At 51.4% G+C, this 16338-nt stretch overlaps 1 protein-coding gene across 4 annotated transcripts in view; it reads left to right on the top strand.

Moving 5' to 3' along the window:
- The window catches only part of SIK3 (SIK family kinase 3), a 69328-nt gene that overhangs the window by 36320 nt on the left and 16670 nt on the right, over nucleotides 1–16338 (top strand). For 3 of the 4 annotated variants that reach the window (XM_084221641.1, XM_084221639.1, XM_084221642.1), the window contains exons 3-14: nucleotides 655–718; nucleotides 6246–6407; nucleotides 11411–11535; nucleotides 11795–11918; nucleotides 12615–12733; nucleotides 13073–13183; nucleotides 13320–13463; nucleotides 13993–14073; nucleotides 14184–14293; nucleotides 14732–14885; nucleotides 15543–15698; nucleotides 16193–16263. In XM_084221641.1, coding sequence (XP_084077767.1) covers nucleotides 655–718; nucleotides 6246–6407; nucleotides 11411–11535; nucleotides 11795–11918; nucleotides 12615–12733; nucleotides 13073–13183; nucleotides 13320–13463; nucleotides 13993–14073; nucleotides 14184–14293; nucleotides 14732–14885; nucleotides 15543–15698; nucleotides 16193–16263 — 1421 coding nt within the window. The remainder of the gene's footprint in view (nucleotides 1–654; nucleotides 719–6245; nucleotides 6408–11410; nucleotides 11536–11794; nucleotides 11919–12614; nucleotides 12734–13072; nucleotides 13184–13319; nucleotides 13464–13992; nucleotides 14074–14183; nucleotides 14294–14731; nucleotides 14886–15542; nucleotides 15699–16192; nucleotides 16264–16338) is intronic. The other variant, XM_084221640.1, reaches the window with a different exon arrangement.

Raw genomic sequence — 16338 nt, 5'->3', positions numbered from 1 at the left:
AGCAGAGGCATGAGGGACTCTGTTTCCCATCTGTGCTTGAGACATATGAACATTTATTTGGACTCCAAAGAGTTAAAACTGAGTGGAAGTGACAAAGGTTAATGTTTGGCTCTTTTGGCAAAACCATGTGTGGGATGCTTACAGGGACTGTGGCACTTCGAAGGTACCCAGGGGGTGCTTCTTTGCAAACTTACTCCTTAAACCTTTCTTTTGAGCCAAAAAACCTTTTAAAACCTGTTTCATTCCAGCTAAACTTCTGCTGTGGTACTGAAGAGGCGACACTTGGGGCTTGGCTTTGTTTAGGGTGGGAGCAGAGCAGGGTAGCAGCTCTGAGAAGTCTCCCGGGCTGCTGGAACAGGACGAGACCTGGGAGCAAATGCTACCAGGAGGGGAAACAGAGCAGGAGGAGGAAGGTGCAGGTGAAGTGTAATGTGTTGTTGCAGGTTTAGTGTTTGAAACTTGCTGTTTCATCCTTACTGTCCCCAGTTCCTGTCCCCCATCCCTGCACATGGCTCTGGGAAGCACGGGAAGGTTATAGCTGGGATTTATGAAAGCAGTTCCCTCTGTTACAGGGGGAATAAAGGTGGTTTCAGAGCTATTTCTTGTTGCACTCAGCAGTCTCCTTATGTGTCACTGCTGTGTCCTTGTGTGCAGGTTATGGAGACGGAGCGGATGATTTATCTGGTGACAGAGTATGCCAGTGGAGGGGAAATATTTGGTAAGTACATTTATTACATTCTTTAATCAGATAATGCACTTGGTCAACTACAGTAAACTGAAAATAGCCACCACACTCTCTTGTTTCAGCTGAGAGGTGCCCTTCAGCCTGCAAACTTTCCATTGACAAGAGGAGTAAAAGAATAAATGAGACCAACTCGATGGAAAAATAGCCCCCATAACCTCTGTTTCTTCTTTGGGTTTCATTGACAGGTGGTGCTGCTCCTCTTTCATGCTCACTTTGGGATTAAAGATGTTGGAAATAGTCATACAGTTGGATTTTAGTGTTGCCAAGTGCTTTGCTTCCCAGCAAGTTATATGAACCTTGTTGATGGTAGTGGAACTGTTGGGACGTGTCAGTAGCTTTCAAAGAAACAGGCAGTCCTGCAGTTTTGGAGGGTTTTGTGCTCAAAACCATCTCTTGTCTTTTCTTTTTGATATCTGATGTTATCTTAGCCAGCACTGGTTACATTCCTTCCAAGCACCATTGTCCCAGAGAGTTTTGGCTGAGTGTTCTTGACCACAGGAGCTGTTCCTGAAAGGGAAAAAAGTATCTGTGCAGCATGAAAGAACTGTGGGCTGATTTATTAATTTGTTTGGTGAACAATAGCAAAACTTATAGAAGCAAGAATTTACTTATAGACTGGAATTTTGTACTGGGTGACAGAGTCAGGATTTTGCAACATTGGTCTGTACTGGCTTTGCCAATATGAGCCTCCAGAAAGGGGGAAAATCCTGTGTGCTTGAATTAGCTGCAGTCAAGGAAGTGAGGACAGTCACACGTGGCCTGTCAGCTCCTGGGAACACTCCCCCTATCCTCGTCAGTCATTGCAGAAGATTCACTTTTGATTTTACTTCTCATTTCTCTGGAGGAGAAGCTGAGTTGTAGTAAAAGATGAAGCTTTTAGTGAAGCGAGTGAAGCCCCAAATTAAGGAAACTAAAAGCTGAAAAGTGCTGGTTTCCAGCCACTACAGACTGCCACCAGTTCCTCAGTACCTCTGTAGATGGTTGCCATGGCTTCTTGTCAATATTGTCCATGTCCCTTGGATTTCTCCCTGAGAAGGTGACAGCCGAAGGGGAAGCAAGTGACAGCTGATGTTTGGGAAGTGTGGATTGCCTGGTGAAGAAGTGACTTGCTGAGCCTTCCAGTTGTTTATTCAAATATGAATCACGGTGCTGGACACACTCAGCAGTTCCAAAGGCTTGTGAAATTCACCTTCCCATGCACAGCAAAATCACCTGCACGTGTCCTGGAGTTGGCTTGGGTGTGTATCACCACAGAAAAGTATAAATCTCTTTTTACTTTTTCTCCCTCTTCTGTTGAATTTGGCAGGGATGGGCTCATCTTTTTTTAAATCCAGAGCTATGTGCAAGCTCACATACAAACTTGGAATGAATTCTTTGGTTACAAAAATAGCCTTCTGCGTGAGTCAAAGTGAAAACCTAATTGCTTTCTGAAAGATTTTCTGCTGTAGTAAATTCAGCTCATTAGCATGGCTAATTTCCATGTTGCTGCCCAGCATTTTATCCTCACTGATAGCTGGGAGCAGCCAGCTCTGTAATAGCATGAGGCTCCTGCAGACCCAAGCCAGGAGGTCGTGCCTCTCTCCCCAGTTTTGAGGATTTTTGGGCACTGCCCTCAGTGCAAGAGCAGAGAGGGGAAAACTCAAGTCTCAGCTTTTTGTATTCAGAGTTTCCTGAGGAGCCATTAAGACTTTGTTCTACCAGCGGAAGCAATTTGCAGGGAGGAAGCAGGAGCCCATTCTGGGGAGGTTTCCTTGCAGCCCTTGCATCTCCAGCCCTGAAGGGTCTCAGGTCCTTGTGCTCTGGAGACAGAGTCCGTGGCAGCGTGGGCAGCTGAGCTCTCCTCTTGGGTAAACCCTCCCCTGCACGGTGCCTCCTGCTGGTGCCTGTCCCTGCCAGGGCAGCTGGGCTTGTTGGGGATGGCTGGATGTGCTGCAGGGATGGTGTGTGAGGTGTGTGTGGGCAGCGCAGCCGCTGGCACCGTGCCTCTTACCGGGCACTGGGGGTTCTCTGTGAGATGGGCCTGTGCTGGGTCTCTTCAATCTTCTTTTTGGTCATGTCTTAACACCTGCATGATGTAGGCTTTAAATGTAGTGCTGGAGGGTAGGGGGGCTGACAGCTGGGGTGTTCTGGGTGCCAAATGCCATGCAGCCCCATAGAACCAGAGTTGCAGCATTGTGCCATTGCAAACTGCAGGTTTCTGTAAGGAACACCTCTTAAATTGCTTCTCTGATGCTTTCAGAACTTCCCAAGGCTTGAAGCTGTCAGTATTTCCCAGGCAGTGCCAGAGGTCAGAGCTTTCAGCAGCAAGAGCGGTGGTTTCTGTAAATGGCTGCAGTCAGTCAGGGCTGTCCCTGCCCTGGGAGCTCCGCAGGGATCCCAGCTCAGCACCTGGGAGGGCTGCACCACCTGTTTATCCCAAGTTCCAGTAAAGGGCTGAGCGCTCCTTCGGCGGCCAGGCTGTGCCGTAAGAGTCTTTGATTCATCTCTTACTGGAAATGTTTGATAATTCACTTTGTTTGCGTAGCAGGGACCAGGGACAGGCCTTGGGTTTGCTGTGGGCTCCAGCAGCCAAATGTAAATTGTTATTTTTGTCCCTGTCCGTGTTTTGCGTGTGGCTGGGCTGCTGGTTTGACATTATGAAGAAATGAATGTCTCCTTTTAAACATAGGGTGGTCTCTATTTCAGGTCCCTCGAGTGTCCTTTTTTGAGGTCAGATGGGATATAGTCTAAAAATCTGGTTTGCTTTCACTGTTTACTATGAAAACTGTAAATAATCTCCAGTCCTCACTGACGGAATATGAGTTCTTGGTTGATAATCAAAAAAAATCACAGGAAATTTCAAAAATTATCATCTGGTTGATGTGGTTCCCACGTCTGCCCTGTCTCCCCACCGCCCGCCCGCTTGTCCTGAGCACTGTGAGCCTGAACTGGGCAGACACATAAAACAATGTTGTGGTGCCTGTCTCTAGAAGGTCAGACTGCTTCTGACATCACAAGGTCACCAAATTCACTGGAAATGTGACTTAATCCCCCCCTCAGAGGAGATGTGAAGCTTCGTCAGCGTTTGTTTTCCAGACAGAAAGCAGCTTAAAAGCACGAGGCGTCTGTCCAGAGGCGGGGAGTGGAAACTTGTGTGTCAGTGCTCTCTGAACCAAAGGTGATTTTTCCCCAGTGTAGGATTGGATTGTTTTTTTAAGACAGAGAGCAGCGTCAGGTGCTTCATGTAAGTAGGGAGAGCAGTGACTGATGTGTGTAGGGGTTGTGCAATGAAATGATGCATTCCTTCCCCTCTGGAAGACACCCAGAGGAGCATCACTGTGCACGAGCCCAGCCAGGCTCTGGGTGCTCTGGCACGCTCAGAGCAGGGTGCTGGCTCCCAGCTCAGCACTCAGGTCGGCTCTGTATAGCCTCCCCTGCATGGGAGGTTTGTGCAGACTAAGCTCTCAATGGTTAATTTTGGCATACAGTTGCCCTTGGTGGTATGTGAAGTATTCTGTAGCCTCATTGTTTCTGTCCTTCCTCTGGAGCTGGTGCAGAAATGTCAGTGGGCTCCGAGCGCGGTGCCTACGTGCAGAGCCTGGGCCTCAGCTCCCAGTTCTTCATCAAAAGTGAAATTTCACGCCTAACCTAAAAAGGGCCTTTTGCAGCCTAAGCAGGACTGGCTGGGCAGAGGGACAGCAGAGTTTTCTGGGTAAGAGGCATGGAGCAGGGGGTGCCCCAAGTGCCAGCCCTGAACGTGGGTGTCCACTGGCTGTGCCAGGGCTGGTGAACTTGGTTTGGGCAGAAATCCACTTAGGAAAGCCTTGCAGAAAGACACCTGCTGCAGTAGCTGGGTTTGCTTTCTTGCCTGCAGAATTGCTAAAATATTTCGGAAATTATTGAGAGATTGGAGCCTTGTGCTTTGTTTCAAGGGCACTTGCTGCATGGACAGGCTGGCTCCCAAATCCCAGTGGAGCAGAAGGTGTGAATGACCTTGTTTAGGAGCTGAGCTATTACCTGTTGATCAGTGGCTTAAATTGGAGCAGCCCTTGCTGTGCTCTGCTGTCAGTCTCCTTAGAGTCACAAATTTATGACCGTGCAAATGCCTTAATGAAATACGACGGGGCAATTTGAGATGGTGACTTTGCTTTGCCCAGCGAGCGAGCTGAGGGTCAGATTGGACTTGGTGATGGTTTTCCTTCTCCAGCCCTGGTTCACATTTGCTTACGGAATAAGTTCATCCGATGAACAAGAGTTAATTGACAAGTTCTTTGAAAAACACCTCGAGTCTGTTGCACAACATGAGTGGGCAAAGGCAGAAGTAGGTTGCTGTGCAGTCAGGAGCAGCACAACTGCTTTGATGGATCTTGGTAATTAGTATTTATGCGAGTCAATTATGTCGCAGGTATTTTAATGAATGGGTGACTGGGGAAAAACACAACCGCCCGATGAGAAAGCTGCACAAGTGATTTATTGTTATTATTTTCAAGAACAGATATCTGTATTGAGCCCCCAGTTTAATGGAGTTTAGGGAGGGATGTGAATCATTTCAGCCTAATTTTGGCCAGAGATGTTTTGGGGCCAACTCAAAGGCCCAACCAAGGAGTTACAACCTCTTTTAGTGAGGCTTCCTTTCTCTGCCTTTTCTGCTGCCTGTCTCCTGCCTGTCCATCCCTACTTGTGCGACAGTGACAAGTGGCTTCTGTGAGCCTGGTGCTTCCAGGTTTTAAGTGGATTGAACTTCAGCTGGGTCACTGCTGTGTGCCTGCCTTTGTGATCTCTTGGAGAGGCTTTTCCTGTCCGTGTGTGCAGTGCTGGCTTCCAAGGAAAGCCCAGCTGGCAACGAACACTACCTTTGAGTAAGAGTGCAGGCTTTCAGCAAAATATTTGGGAGTGCTCAGATTTCCGTAGTGGAGGCCAGCTCCATTTTTATAATGAAATGCTTTCTTGGATTTCGCAAGGATGTTGTTGCATCGATGCACAGAGAGGGAGGATGTTCAGTCCCTCCTGCAGCTGCTGGTAGCTGTGCTGGCTGGAGAGCTGAGGTGAGCAGCTGCTTGTGGCTGTGACTACCTGTGAGCTCGCTGGTTCCAGCAGGAGTTAGTCCAAAGGCACGTTTCCTGTGAAAAAGCAGGGGGAAGGAAGGTTGGCACGTGGGCAGGAAGCTGCGCCTCTCGAGGTGATGTGGTACCAGGCTTGGGGTCTGACTGAGGGCAAAGGCTGGAAAAGCTTCATTTTTATTTTGATGTAGAAAACTATTTTAAAACCTTTGCCCTTGTGTACAAAACAGTTCTGATTTTCCAGGCATCCCTCAGCTCTCCTCTGTATAACACCAATTGCAAAGCCAGCCCAGGCGAGGACCGGTTGGCAGCGGTGTGCCCGTCCCTGCTTGTGCCCCCTCCGTGTCTGCTGCTGGAGCTGGGAACCACGCTGTGCCCACATTGCTCCCACCTGCCCAGCTCTCCCCACGAGCAGGAGAAGCCCCTGTGTCCATAACCCTGTGTTCTCCTCCACCTCACAGATCACCTCGTGGCCCACGGGCGCATGGCTGAGAAGGAAGCCCGGAGAAAGTTCAAGCAAATCGTGGCTGCTGTCAACTTCTGTCACTGTCGTAACATAGTCCACAGGGATCTGAAGGCAGAAAATCTCCTCCTGGATGCAAACCTGAACATCAAAATAGCAGGTGAGCTAAGCTGAGCGGTGTGGGAGGAAGGCAGCTGCTTTCAGGAGTTAATAAATGTAGGCACTGGCTGCTTCCAGGTATTCAGGGAGAAGGAAACGCGGTGCAGCTAAAGGAAGCTTTGGATTTCTGTGTGGCCCGCTGCCCAGAGCTGGAACTGCCAGGTTGTAGCCAGGAGATTTATACCTCCCTTCCAGTAGTGCAAAGTAAAAGAAGAAGGAAAAAAGGGCAGGTTTGGCTTCCCAGGCTGCAGACGCTGTGGTGTTCGCTCCTCTGGATGATGGCTGAGACAGTATCACAAAACTGACCTTGTTCTGAGTCCTGCTGCTGGTTCAGGGCTTCTTCAGAGCAGGTCAGGCTAGGTGAGAGAGCAGGAATGGCAAAGTAGGGATGACAAGGTGGATGGGGGAGCAGTGAAGGGGAAACTGGGCTCCTGGAATCGTTCTCGATGTGCTGTGGCAGAGCCAGAGTGGCCTCAGTGCTTTGGGGCTTTATTCCCTGCAGGGGGAGAAGCTGAAGCAGCTGAGCACATGGGCCCTCACTGCCTGCTCCCAGAGTTTTGCAGGGATTCTTTTGTCACTAACTTCCCTTCCAGAGAGCTTCTTCCCTGGGCATTTCTGTCCTGAGCTACCACAGCTGCATGTCTGTGATCCTCTGACCATGAGACTGAGCCTGGGCTCATCTCTGGGGCACTGACTAGGCTTGACTTTACTGGGCTTGGTGGGATTATGACCAATTGAACCAATGAGATTTAACACTTAAGAGTTGGACTCAATCCTCGTGGGTCCTTTCCAACTGAGAATATTCTGTGATCCTGCCCTGGTCATCTCATTTCATGGGCTTTGGAAGTGGTAGATCTTGTACTCAGCATTTAATTCTCCCAGAGCCTAGAGCACAGCAGAGCTTCTTTAGAGAGCACTTGGTTGCTCCCTCTCCCAGCAGACTTCCTGGGTGAGATTGTTGTCTTTTTGCAAGGGTTTGTAACTTGATTTTTTTTTTTTTTAAGTGCTGAGGGCTACAAAACTTTGGTCTGAGCAATGTTACTTCTGGGACGTGGGAAATACTCCTCTATCTAGATAGCATCTTGAAGAAAGGAAACAGTCTAGCTCATTGTTGCTGTTCTCTCATGTACCATTCTGAGGTGTTAGATTAGAGCTCAACACTTGGTTTGTGGTAAGATCATCAGCAATTTCTTATGCTTCCCTCACACTCCATCTGTGAGGAGGGAGTGGGGAAGGAATAGGAAGGAGAGATGGACTTCATGGACTTCCCTCTGGTGCTTAACAGTGTGAACCACGTCCTCCTTGGCACGGGGATGATAACCTGCTCCTCACTGTTCTGGGAGCAGGAGATAAGTGACAGAGGCATCGCTGATGAAGCAGGAGTAGGAGTGGAGGGGCTGTGGAGCTCGGGGAGAGCTGGGGGAGGTCTCTGAGCAGCACTTTCTGGTGTTCCATGCAAAGGCTGCACTAATGGTTTGAGGCCATCTTGTGTTCACGGGAAAAATCCGCTCTGTGTGGAGGGGGAGGGTGCCTGGCAAACAGCGAGAAGTTAAAAACTAAGCCAGGTGGAAACTGGAATTCAGCTGGATTTGCTGGAGAAATGTCCACATGAGCAGGCTGAGAAGCTCTGGAAATTGTGGAAACCTTTTTTTATCTAAGGGAGATGGAAACTATTTTCCTTCCAAATCTGTGCTCCCAGAATGACTCCAGGAGATAGTCCCCACCCTGGTGGTGGCAGTGTTTGCCTTGGCAGGAAGATGCTGTAGTGCTTTGAAAAGTAGCCTGGAAAAGCTGATTTATGGTATAGGATTTTCCAAATATTAAGTTTTCTCCCTATAACTCATCAGTTACAATTTGACACCAGTTCTTCCATTGTTTCAAGAGAAAAAAAAAAAAAAGTGATAGCAACAGATCTGCTTCACAACAGACCTCCCAGGAGAAATGCTACAGAAATGCACACACCAGTTACACTGGTGGAGAACCAGCTGAACCTTCACTTATTGGGCCAAACCCATTAGCTGTGTCTAACTCAAACTTTGCAGCTTTTTCTGGCACTTTCTGCCTGACGCCCATTTGCAGCTCCAAATCCCTCGCCTGGCATTCGGCAGGTGCCAGCTCCCGGGGTGGGCAGTGCTGCTGCTCTCAGAGGTGGGCACTCTTTGGGCTGGGTTTTGATTGAGTGATTGATTGATTGATTGATTGATTGATTGATTGCTGCCTGGCTATTTTTCCGTAAACAGCGAGATCCCCACGCCGTGACCCTCGCTCTCATTTTTCCCATGGATGCTTTTTCTCCAGTGTACCTTCTCAGAGGCTGAGTCAGTAGCTGCTGGCACTGCGTTCCCTGTGCTCCCAGCCCGAGAGTTCAGCCAGGAGTTGATGATTGCTAAACAGCCCGGCCTTGCCGGGGATGGTTTCAGAGAGGAATCTGATCTATGCATCGCTTTGCATTCGTCTGCAGGAGTCAGCTGCTCCTTCCCCTCCTGAGGATCAAATCCCTCTTGGGCAGAGACTGAAGCCACTCCCTGAGCTCAACTCCCAGGAAACTTGAGGGACTGGACCCACTGTTTTGTAGCAGGGATGTTTGTTTTAAATATTTTCCCTGTATCACATCATTGTGACTCACCTTGCTGCTCCAAAATGCCTCTTTCCCTCTGCATCTGTTTGTGGAATGTGACCTGACTGCTCCCTGAGGATTTGGATTTATGCATCTCCTCGGCCATAGATTTTAAGAAAGTTTATTTAAGTTGTAATTTGTGTTTTTGTTTGGTTTAGATTTTGTGCTTAGTTGCTCTGGGATTTTCAAGTCCTCCCATGAACTTTCTTTTGGGTTTTTAAAGCCCTGCTGTTTTCCCCAGCCTTGACCTCAGTCCCGCAGTGCAGGTGGGATCTGGGAGCCGTTTCCAGCCTGGGAGCAGTGTCCCTATGCGGGATCTGCTGGCTCCAGCTCCCTGCAGAGCCCAGCAGCCTGCCTGCCTGCCCCGAGCCCAGGAGGGGCTGGGCACAGCAGCATCCCTGCCCAGGGAGAGGTTTCACCCCGAGAGCTGGGGCAGCCACGGGCTGAGCACACAGCTCTGGGACCCTCTGGCCCCGTTCCCTAAGGACAGACTCTGCATTTCCCCTTCTCCCCACCTCCTCTCCCTGTCCGAAAGGGCTGTGAATCCCTGGGTGGATTTCAGCACGATGGGGAAGGGCTGAAGTTTCCCAGCTGACCAATCTGCAGGAAGCAGAGGAGGGTGCAGGAGGCAGCTGTTGCGTGTCTGTTCCGGGGCTGCGGCGCTGCCAGCTGGCATGGCACGGCCCTGGAATGGCACGGCCCTGGAATGGCACAGCCCTGGAATGGCACAGCCCTGCCCCTGCTGCTGACACTCGCTGTGACCTGTGCAGCAAGTGGGGAGCACCTCGGGCCTCTCACCTGAGCAGGGCTGGAGCTGCTCCCGGCTGTGCACTCCTTGGAAAATCCAGGTGGTTCCCCAAGGCCCACTGGTGTACTTACAAAGACAAATAAAAGTATCTAAACTAGGATGACTTGCTCAATATATGGGAAGTGCCAAAATTCCACAGTCATAAGGAGTTTATGTCTAAACCTGATACAAATGCTGTGTGTTGGGAAATACATCCAGTGCTGCAGCGTTTATTGCTGGCTCCAGTGGCCGTAACTCAGGCACTTGTTACACATCCTGCTTTGAACGTGAGACAGCAGCTCAAAAGCTTGCAGAGGTGGAAAAGACAATTGTGCAGCTGTGTGCTATTTCCCTGGAATTGTCCTCCAAAGGCTGACTGGAGGTTTAGATGGCTTCACTGCCAACAGTAAAAACCCAACGGGTGTGTAAGTGCCTTGTTTTGATTCCGCAGTGCCTGTAAAGAACATTTACCATCTCTGCTCTGTTTGGAGGTGGGCTTGGAGCAGCCTGGTGTGTACTCCAGGTGTTTCCACAGGAACAGGCTGCGTTAGGTATTCTCCACATGCATAAATCATCTCCACAGTGAGAATTTCCTCCCTGCAAAGGGACAGGGAGAAGGAATTCGGCTGTGCCCCCTGGAGCTGAGCTGGCAGGAGCGGTGCCAGGTGGGCTGCTGGGTTCTGCAGACACTGTGCAAAGGAGGAGAGGAGTCACCTGAAATTAGGTCATGGAAAATCCTGCAAGGAGAACAGCAAGAAGGAGCCCGGACTCACCAGTTAGTGCATTCTGGGGAGTGCTGGTGGGATTTGCCTGCCTCTGGCACAGAGCTGTTGGCATCACTGGTGATCCTCACTTGGAATTCGGTGTAGAACTGGTAGTTAATTGGTAATTATCTGGTAATATTGGGTAATCTTGAATGTGTTAGAAAAAACATATGGACACCTCAGAACTCCTCTCTGTGACTGTGATTGCTTCAATTCAATTGAGAAGAAAAAAAGGAAGGAAACTTCTTTTGTTTAACAAGAACCAGCTCCCTTCTCTTGGATCCAGACTGGTTTCCTTGCCCTTTGCAGTGCAGGTCCCAGCTGTGAGCCAGGGGGAGGCAGATTAATTAACAGAGAATGCCATTAGTGCCTGCATAAGCTGATGGTTGGCTGCCTATGAGGTGAAGACCTTTCTGTTTCAGGATTTGTTATTTGCTCTTGGTGAAGGATTTGACTCTGTTGGTAGAGCTGCCCACCATAACCCTGTAGTGCTTTCTGGAAAAATCAGAATTCCCATTCTTTTTTCCTTTGCACTCTGTCGTTGCTGGTACTGCCCAGAGCTCAGGGCACTGGGGAGGTTTGGAGTCACCACCCCGGAGGTGTCCAAGGAAAGACTGGCCATGGTACTCAGTGCTCTGGGCTGGTGACAAGGTGGACTCAATGACTGTGGAGGTCTGTTCTAACCTCAGTGACTCCATTTCCAGTGTCTGTGTACTAGTTACCCGTTCCAGGATGGTACGTGACCTTACCAGACTCAGCAGGTTACTGAAATACCATTTGTTCAGGACAGTTGGAGTGAATCACATTCCTCTCATCGGTTCTCTTTGTTCTTTCAGATTTTGGGTTCAGCAACATCTTCACCCCTGGCCAGCTCCTTAAAACCTGGTGTGGGAGTCCTCCCTATGCTGCCCCAGAGCTCTTCGAAGGCAAGGAGTACGATGGGCCAAAGGTTGATATTTGGGTATGTGATGAGCCTCTTTCTCTCTGATTTTGATCTGATTTTTGCTGTGTTTGTTTGGCTTTGCTTCCTGAGTGCTCAGTACATGTTTTGGAGAAAAGCCCTGACACAGCAAAAAGCGTTTTCCAAAGAAACACTTCCAGAACTGCATTCTGGCTACTCCATCCCGTATTTTCCCTGTGGGGAGGTGCCAGAAGCATGCCTTGCCCAGAGCTGGATTTTCACTGGGTCTGGCCGTGCTGACGGGGTTTGTTTGGTGCAGAGCCTCGGCGTGGTGCTGTACGTGCTGGTGTGCGGGGCGCTGCCCTTCGACGGGAGCACGCTGCAGAACCTGCGCGCGCGGGTGCTCAGCGGCAAGTTCCGCATCCCCTTCTTCATGTCCACAGGTAAGGGGCTTTTCACTGCACCTCCCTCAGGGTCAGCTTTTTACAGCATTGTGGGGCATGAATTCCCAGCAACAGCCCCGCCAGAGGAGCATTTGTGTCCTGCTGCTGCAAAACCACTTTGGTAATAAATTTGGGTGTGAAAAGTGTGATTAATTTTCATTTAAAATCAGCTTAACAAAGAGTCACGTGGAGGTACTTGGTTGCCTGCTGTCAGGTTAAGGTACAATTTTGCATGGAGTTTCCCAGCTGAAGACTTCCTTGCTTGCTGTCTTAATCTGGGGAGGAGGTTCACTCCATGCAGAATATTCTGCTAAAATATGGAGCTTTTAAAGCAAACTTAGATCCCAGCCTAAGCAGGAGAGCCTCAGCAGTCCCTCTCGGTGACAGCACAGGTGTAATATGATGGCACAGCTGTGGAGTGGAGAGCATCCTAAGGGTCCTTTGCTCTCAACCTCCAAAAGCCCCTCAGATCAGGATGGGGAGGGACAGGGTGACAGGGCTCTGTGTAGCCAGGGTGGCTTCCCTCCTTCCTGGCACAGAGGAGTCAATGAGTGAGGCATGCTGGGGACCAGCAGGTGTGAAGTGCAAGGAGAAGCAGTATTTCCATGAGGTCACTCCCCAGAGGGGAGCTTGGAAAGGGAACACTGCAGCAGCCGTGTCCCTCCCACGAGTGACCCGGCCTCTCTTCCCTGGCAGAGTGTGAACACCTGATCCGCCACATGCTGGTGCTGGACCCGAGCAAGAGGCTCTCCATGGAGCAGATCTGCAAACACAAGTGGATGAAGCTGGGGGAGGCTGATGCAGAGTTTGACAGGGTGAGCAGCAGCGAGCAGGGTCTGCTCAGTGACTCAAACGGGCTCTGGGCACGTGCTGCTGCCGTGTTGGTTCTGCTCTTTGGGAACACTCATTCCCAGGCGTGGCCTTCCCCTTTTCTCTGCCTTCTGGCCTTGCTTTCCACATCATTCCTTATCTATGTACGTTTTTTATCTTCCTCTGTGGCACTGGGAGCTTGGGGCAGTGGATTTCGGATCAGTTGCCATCAGACCTCACTCCAGCTGCAGCCAGAGCCCGGTGCTTGGGCTCTTGGGAGCGCTGTGACTCATCAGCGTGCCTTTGGGAATGTCAGCTCTGACTGTGTGCCTGTGCCCTCACAGCTGATAGCAGAGTGTCAGCACCTGAAGACCGAGAGGCAGCTGGAGCCGCTGAACGAGGACGTGCTGCTGGCCATGGCGGACATGGGGCTGGACAAGGAGCGCACGGTGCAGGTGAGGCCCGCCGAGTCCTGCCTGCTCCTCTTGCTGATAAATGGTGTGTTTGGTGGCAGCTGAGCAGCCCCAGCACAGTATAAAATGTACTTTGCCACTGCCCAAGAGGGGGTGACCGCTCTGCTGTGCCTTGCAGTCGCTGCGAGCCGACGCGTACGATCACTACAGCGCGATCTACAGCCTGCTCTGCGACCGCCTCAAGCGGCACAAGAACCTGCGCATCGCCCCCTCGCCCAGCATCCCGCGCACCATCACCTTCCCCACCTCGGCCAACATCCAGGTGCATCCCCTTTGCCAGTGCTCCTCCAGCCCTGCAAGGCCAGCCAGTCCCTTCCCTGCTAAACTCAGACTTGCTCGTGGGTGTTCACACCCTGGCTGGAGTGTCCAGACATTCCTCGTCTGAGAATTTGGTGAGCTTAGGGTGCCCTAATCCCGAGGTTAGGAACAGCTTGTGCGTTGGCTGAACATCCTTCAGACAGGCTCCTGCTCGCTTAGTGACAGAGGGGAAGGAACTGAGGGAATTCCCAGCCCAGGGCTGCTGTGTGATGCTTCCCCTCCACCTTGTGCTGCTGATGGAGCAATGAGCACTTGCTTTGGGAGAGGCCAGGCCATAAGGGAAGCAGAAGAGATGCTGACCCTGCCTGAACACAAGGAAGGGGGGTAAAAGAGGCAACCTCTTGAGAATAAACAGCTCTTCACTGGCTCCAGGGTCACCTCCCTGTTCCAGGTGCTTAGAGCTGGTGTTAATCCATCAGTGCTTGTAAAGCAATGCTGTGTTTGTGTTTTCTGACCCCATTCTCTCCACTCAGCAGACAGAACAGACAGGCAACACCATGAACATCAACGTGCCCCAAGTCCAGCTCATCAACCCTGAGAACCAAATTGTGGAGGTGAGGCACATCCCCGTGACCCCTGCAAAGCTCTTTTTCTGGCTCACATTGAAGCCTTTCCTTTGATCCTCATGTTGCATTTCAACGTCTCCCATGTTTGTCCTGTCCAGACTGATGGAACAATGAACTTGGACAGTGATGAAGGGGAGGAGCCATCCCCCGAGGCTCTGGTCCGCTACCTCTCCATGAGGAGGCACACAGTGGGAGTGGCTGACCCACGGTGAGTACTGCACTCCAGCCTGCACATTCACTCCAGCATGTGACTTTGGTCCTTCTGGGTGTTCCTTTAAGCTGCCAGTCCCCCAGCACAGCTTGGTCAGTATTTTAGATGGGGATGAGGTACTTGCCTTCTGCCCTTCCTGATCAGCTCTGGGTGAGCTGTGCTTTGGTCAAGGCAGGTGTCTCACCTGAGCTGCACTGCTGTCATGTCCAAGGTGAAGTTCCTGTGATAAATGCCATTGAGGTTAATGCCCAAGAGCTAATTTTGCCAAATCTCAACATGGAGGGGGAAAAAGGGACAAATAAAACCAGAGAGTGGCTTGGCTGCTCTGTGTGACTATTTTCCAGAGCTTTTTGTGAAGGGAAGCTGGGTGTACTGGGTCTGTGAGGGTTTTCCTCACATCATGGCTAATTCCCCTCTCCAAATGTGATTGTACAGGACGGAAGTCATGGAAGACCTGCAGAAGCTCCTGCCCGGCTTCCCCCGTGTCACTCCTCAGGCTCCGTTCCTGCAGGTGACCCCGAATGTGAACTTCATGCACAATGTGCTGCCCAGGCAGAACCTGCAGCCCACGGGGCAGCTGGAGTACAAGGTACTGCCCATGATCCCTGCTGCGCTCTGTGCCTGCTAGGTGGGAGGGTGTTTGTGCTTCCTCTGTTTGTCACTCCTTGGACTGCATGAGCCTCAAGAATTACTCTCTTTATGTATGATTCCAGTTGCTTCCCTGAAGTAGGTTTAGATCAAATACTAAGAAAATATTCTTTACTGTGAGAGTGGTGAGGCACTGGAACAGGTTGCCCAGAAAAACTGCTGATACCCCATCCCTGGAAGTGTTCAAGGCCAGGCTGGATGGAGCTCTGAGCAACCTGGGATAGTGAAAGGTGTCCCTGCCCATGGCAGGGGGTTGGAATGAGATGATCTTTAAGGTCCTTTCCAACCCAAGCCATTCTGTGATTCTGTGAAAAAGCTGAAGAATGAAAGAGCAGTGCAATATGAAATTAATAAATGGGCTGGGGAGAAATAGGACTGTGCTGCCTGGCTTTGAGCTGCAGGTTGCAGCCTGCCTAGCAGCTAAAGCAGCGTGCAGGGAGCTGCAGAGTTAAGCCCTGCTCATCCACTGACACTGCCTGTCCCTGCCCCACATCCCTGAGACGGCAGTGCCATCCCTGAAGCCCGGAGCGCTTGTGTCGTCCTGCTGCGTGCCCTGGGGCTGTGCAGGGGTGGGTGACGTGCTGTGTGTGTGTTGCAGGAGCAGTCCCTGCTGCAGCCCCCCACGCTGCAGCTGCTGAACGGGATGGGCCCGCTGGGCCGGCGCGCGTCCGACGGCGGGGCCAACATCCAGCTGCACGCGCAGCAGCTGCTCAAGCGGCCCCGGGGCCCCTCGCCTCTCGTCACCATGACGCCAGTGAGTAGCACAGAGCTTCACAGTGTCCCCTCCGCAGGCAGAGGTGGCTGTGCCCAGGGTACGGCAGGCCCGGCGTTGCAGGGATGTGCCTGCTCGCTGCCCGGGGTTCCTGCTCCCCTTGCAGCGCTGCCGTGCTCTCCTGGAGGAGCCAGGGGGGCTGTGTGCTCCTCTCTGGAGCTGACGGTGTTTGTGCACTTTTTAATGGTTGCTTTTGTCCTTTGCGGATCCCATGGAGAAAACCCAAGTGTCCGTCTCGGGCGTGTTCTCGCTCTCTGGGTGCATCTGTATCAATGACTTCCCCAAGCAGCAGCAGCCCTGCCCAGGCACTTGGACTGGGGAAGGAATGTTGGAAGGGGTTCTTGGCCAGGTTTCCTTGGTGCTGCAGAGGAGCCAGCTCACACCCCTGTGGAAGCTTGTTTGGGAAGATCAGGTGTCCCCTGTGTGGAGGGGACTGTGCTGGGTGTCCTCCTGAGCCGTGGCTTGTCTCTCCACAGGCCGTGCCAGCTGTCACCCCTGTGGACGAGGAGAGCTCCGATGGGGAGCCGGACCAGGAAGCTGTGCAGAGGTAACTCCCACTGTTAACATTTGCCCTTCCTACCTCCACAAGGCTCACCTTGGGCTGTTCCAGAGCTGATTCAAG

This window comes from Fringilla coelebs (genome assembly GCF_963513975.1).
Source record: "Fringilla coelebs genome assembly, chromosome: 25".
Lineage (NCBI taxonomy): Eukaryota > Metazoa > Chordata > Aves > Passeriformes > Fringillidae > Fringilla > Fringilla coelebs.
The sequence above is the reverse complement of the archived record's forward strand: the minus strand, read 5'-3'. Positions and strand labels throughout refer to the sequence as shown.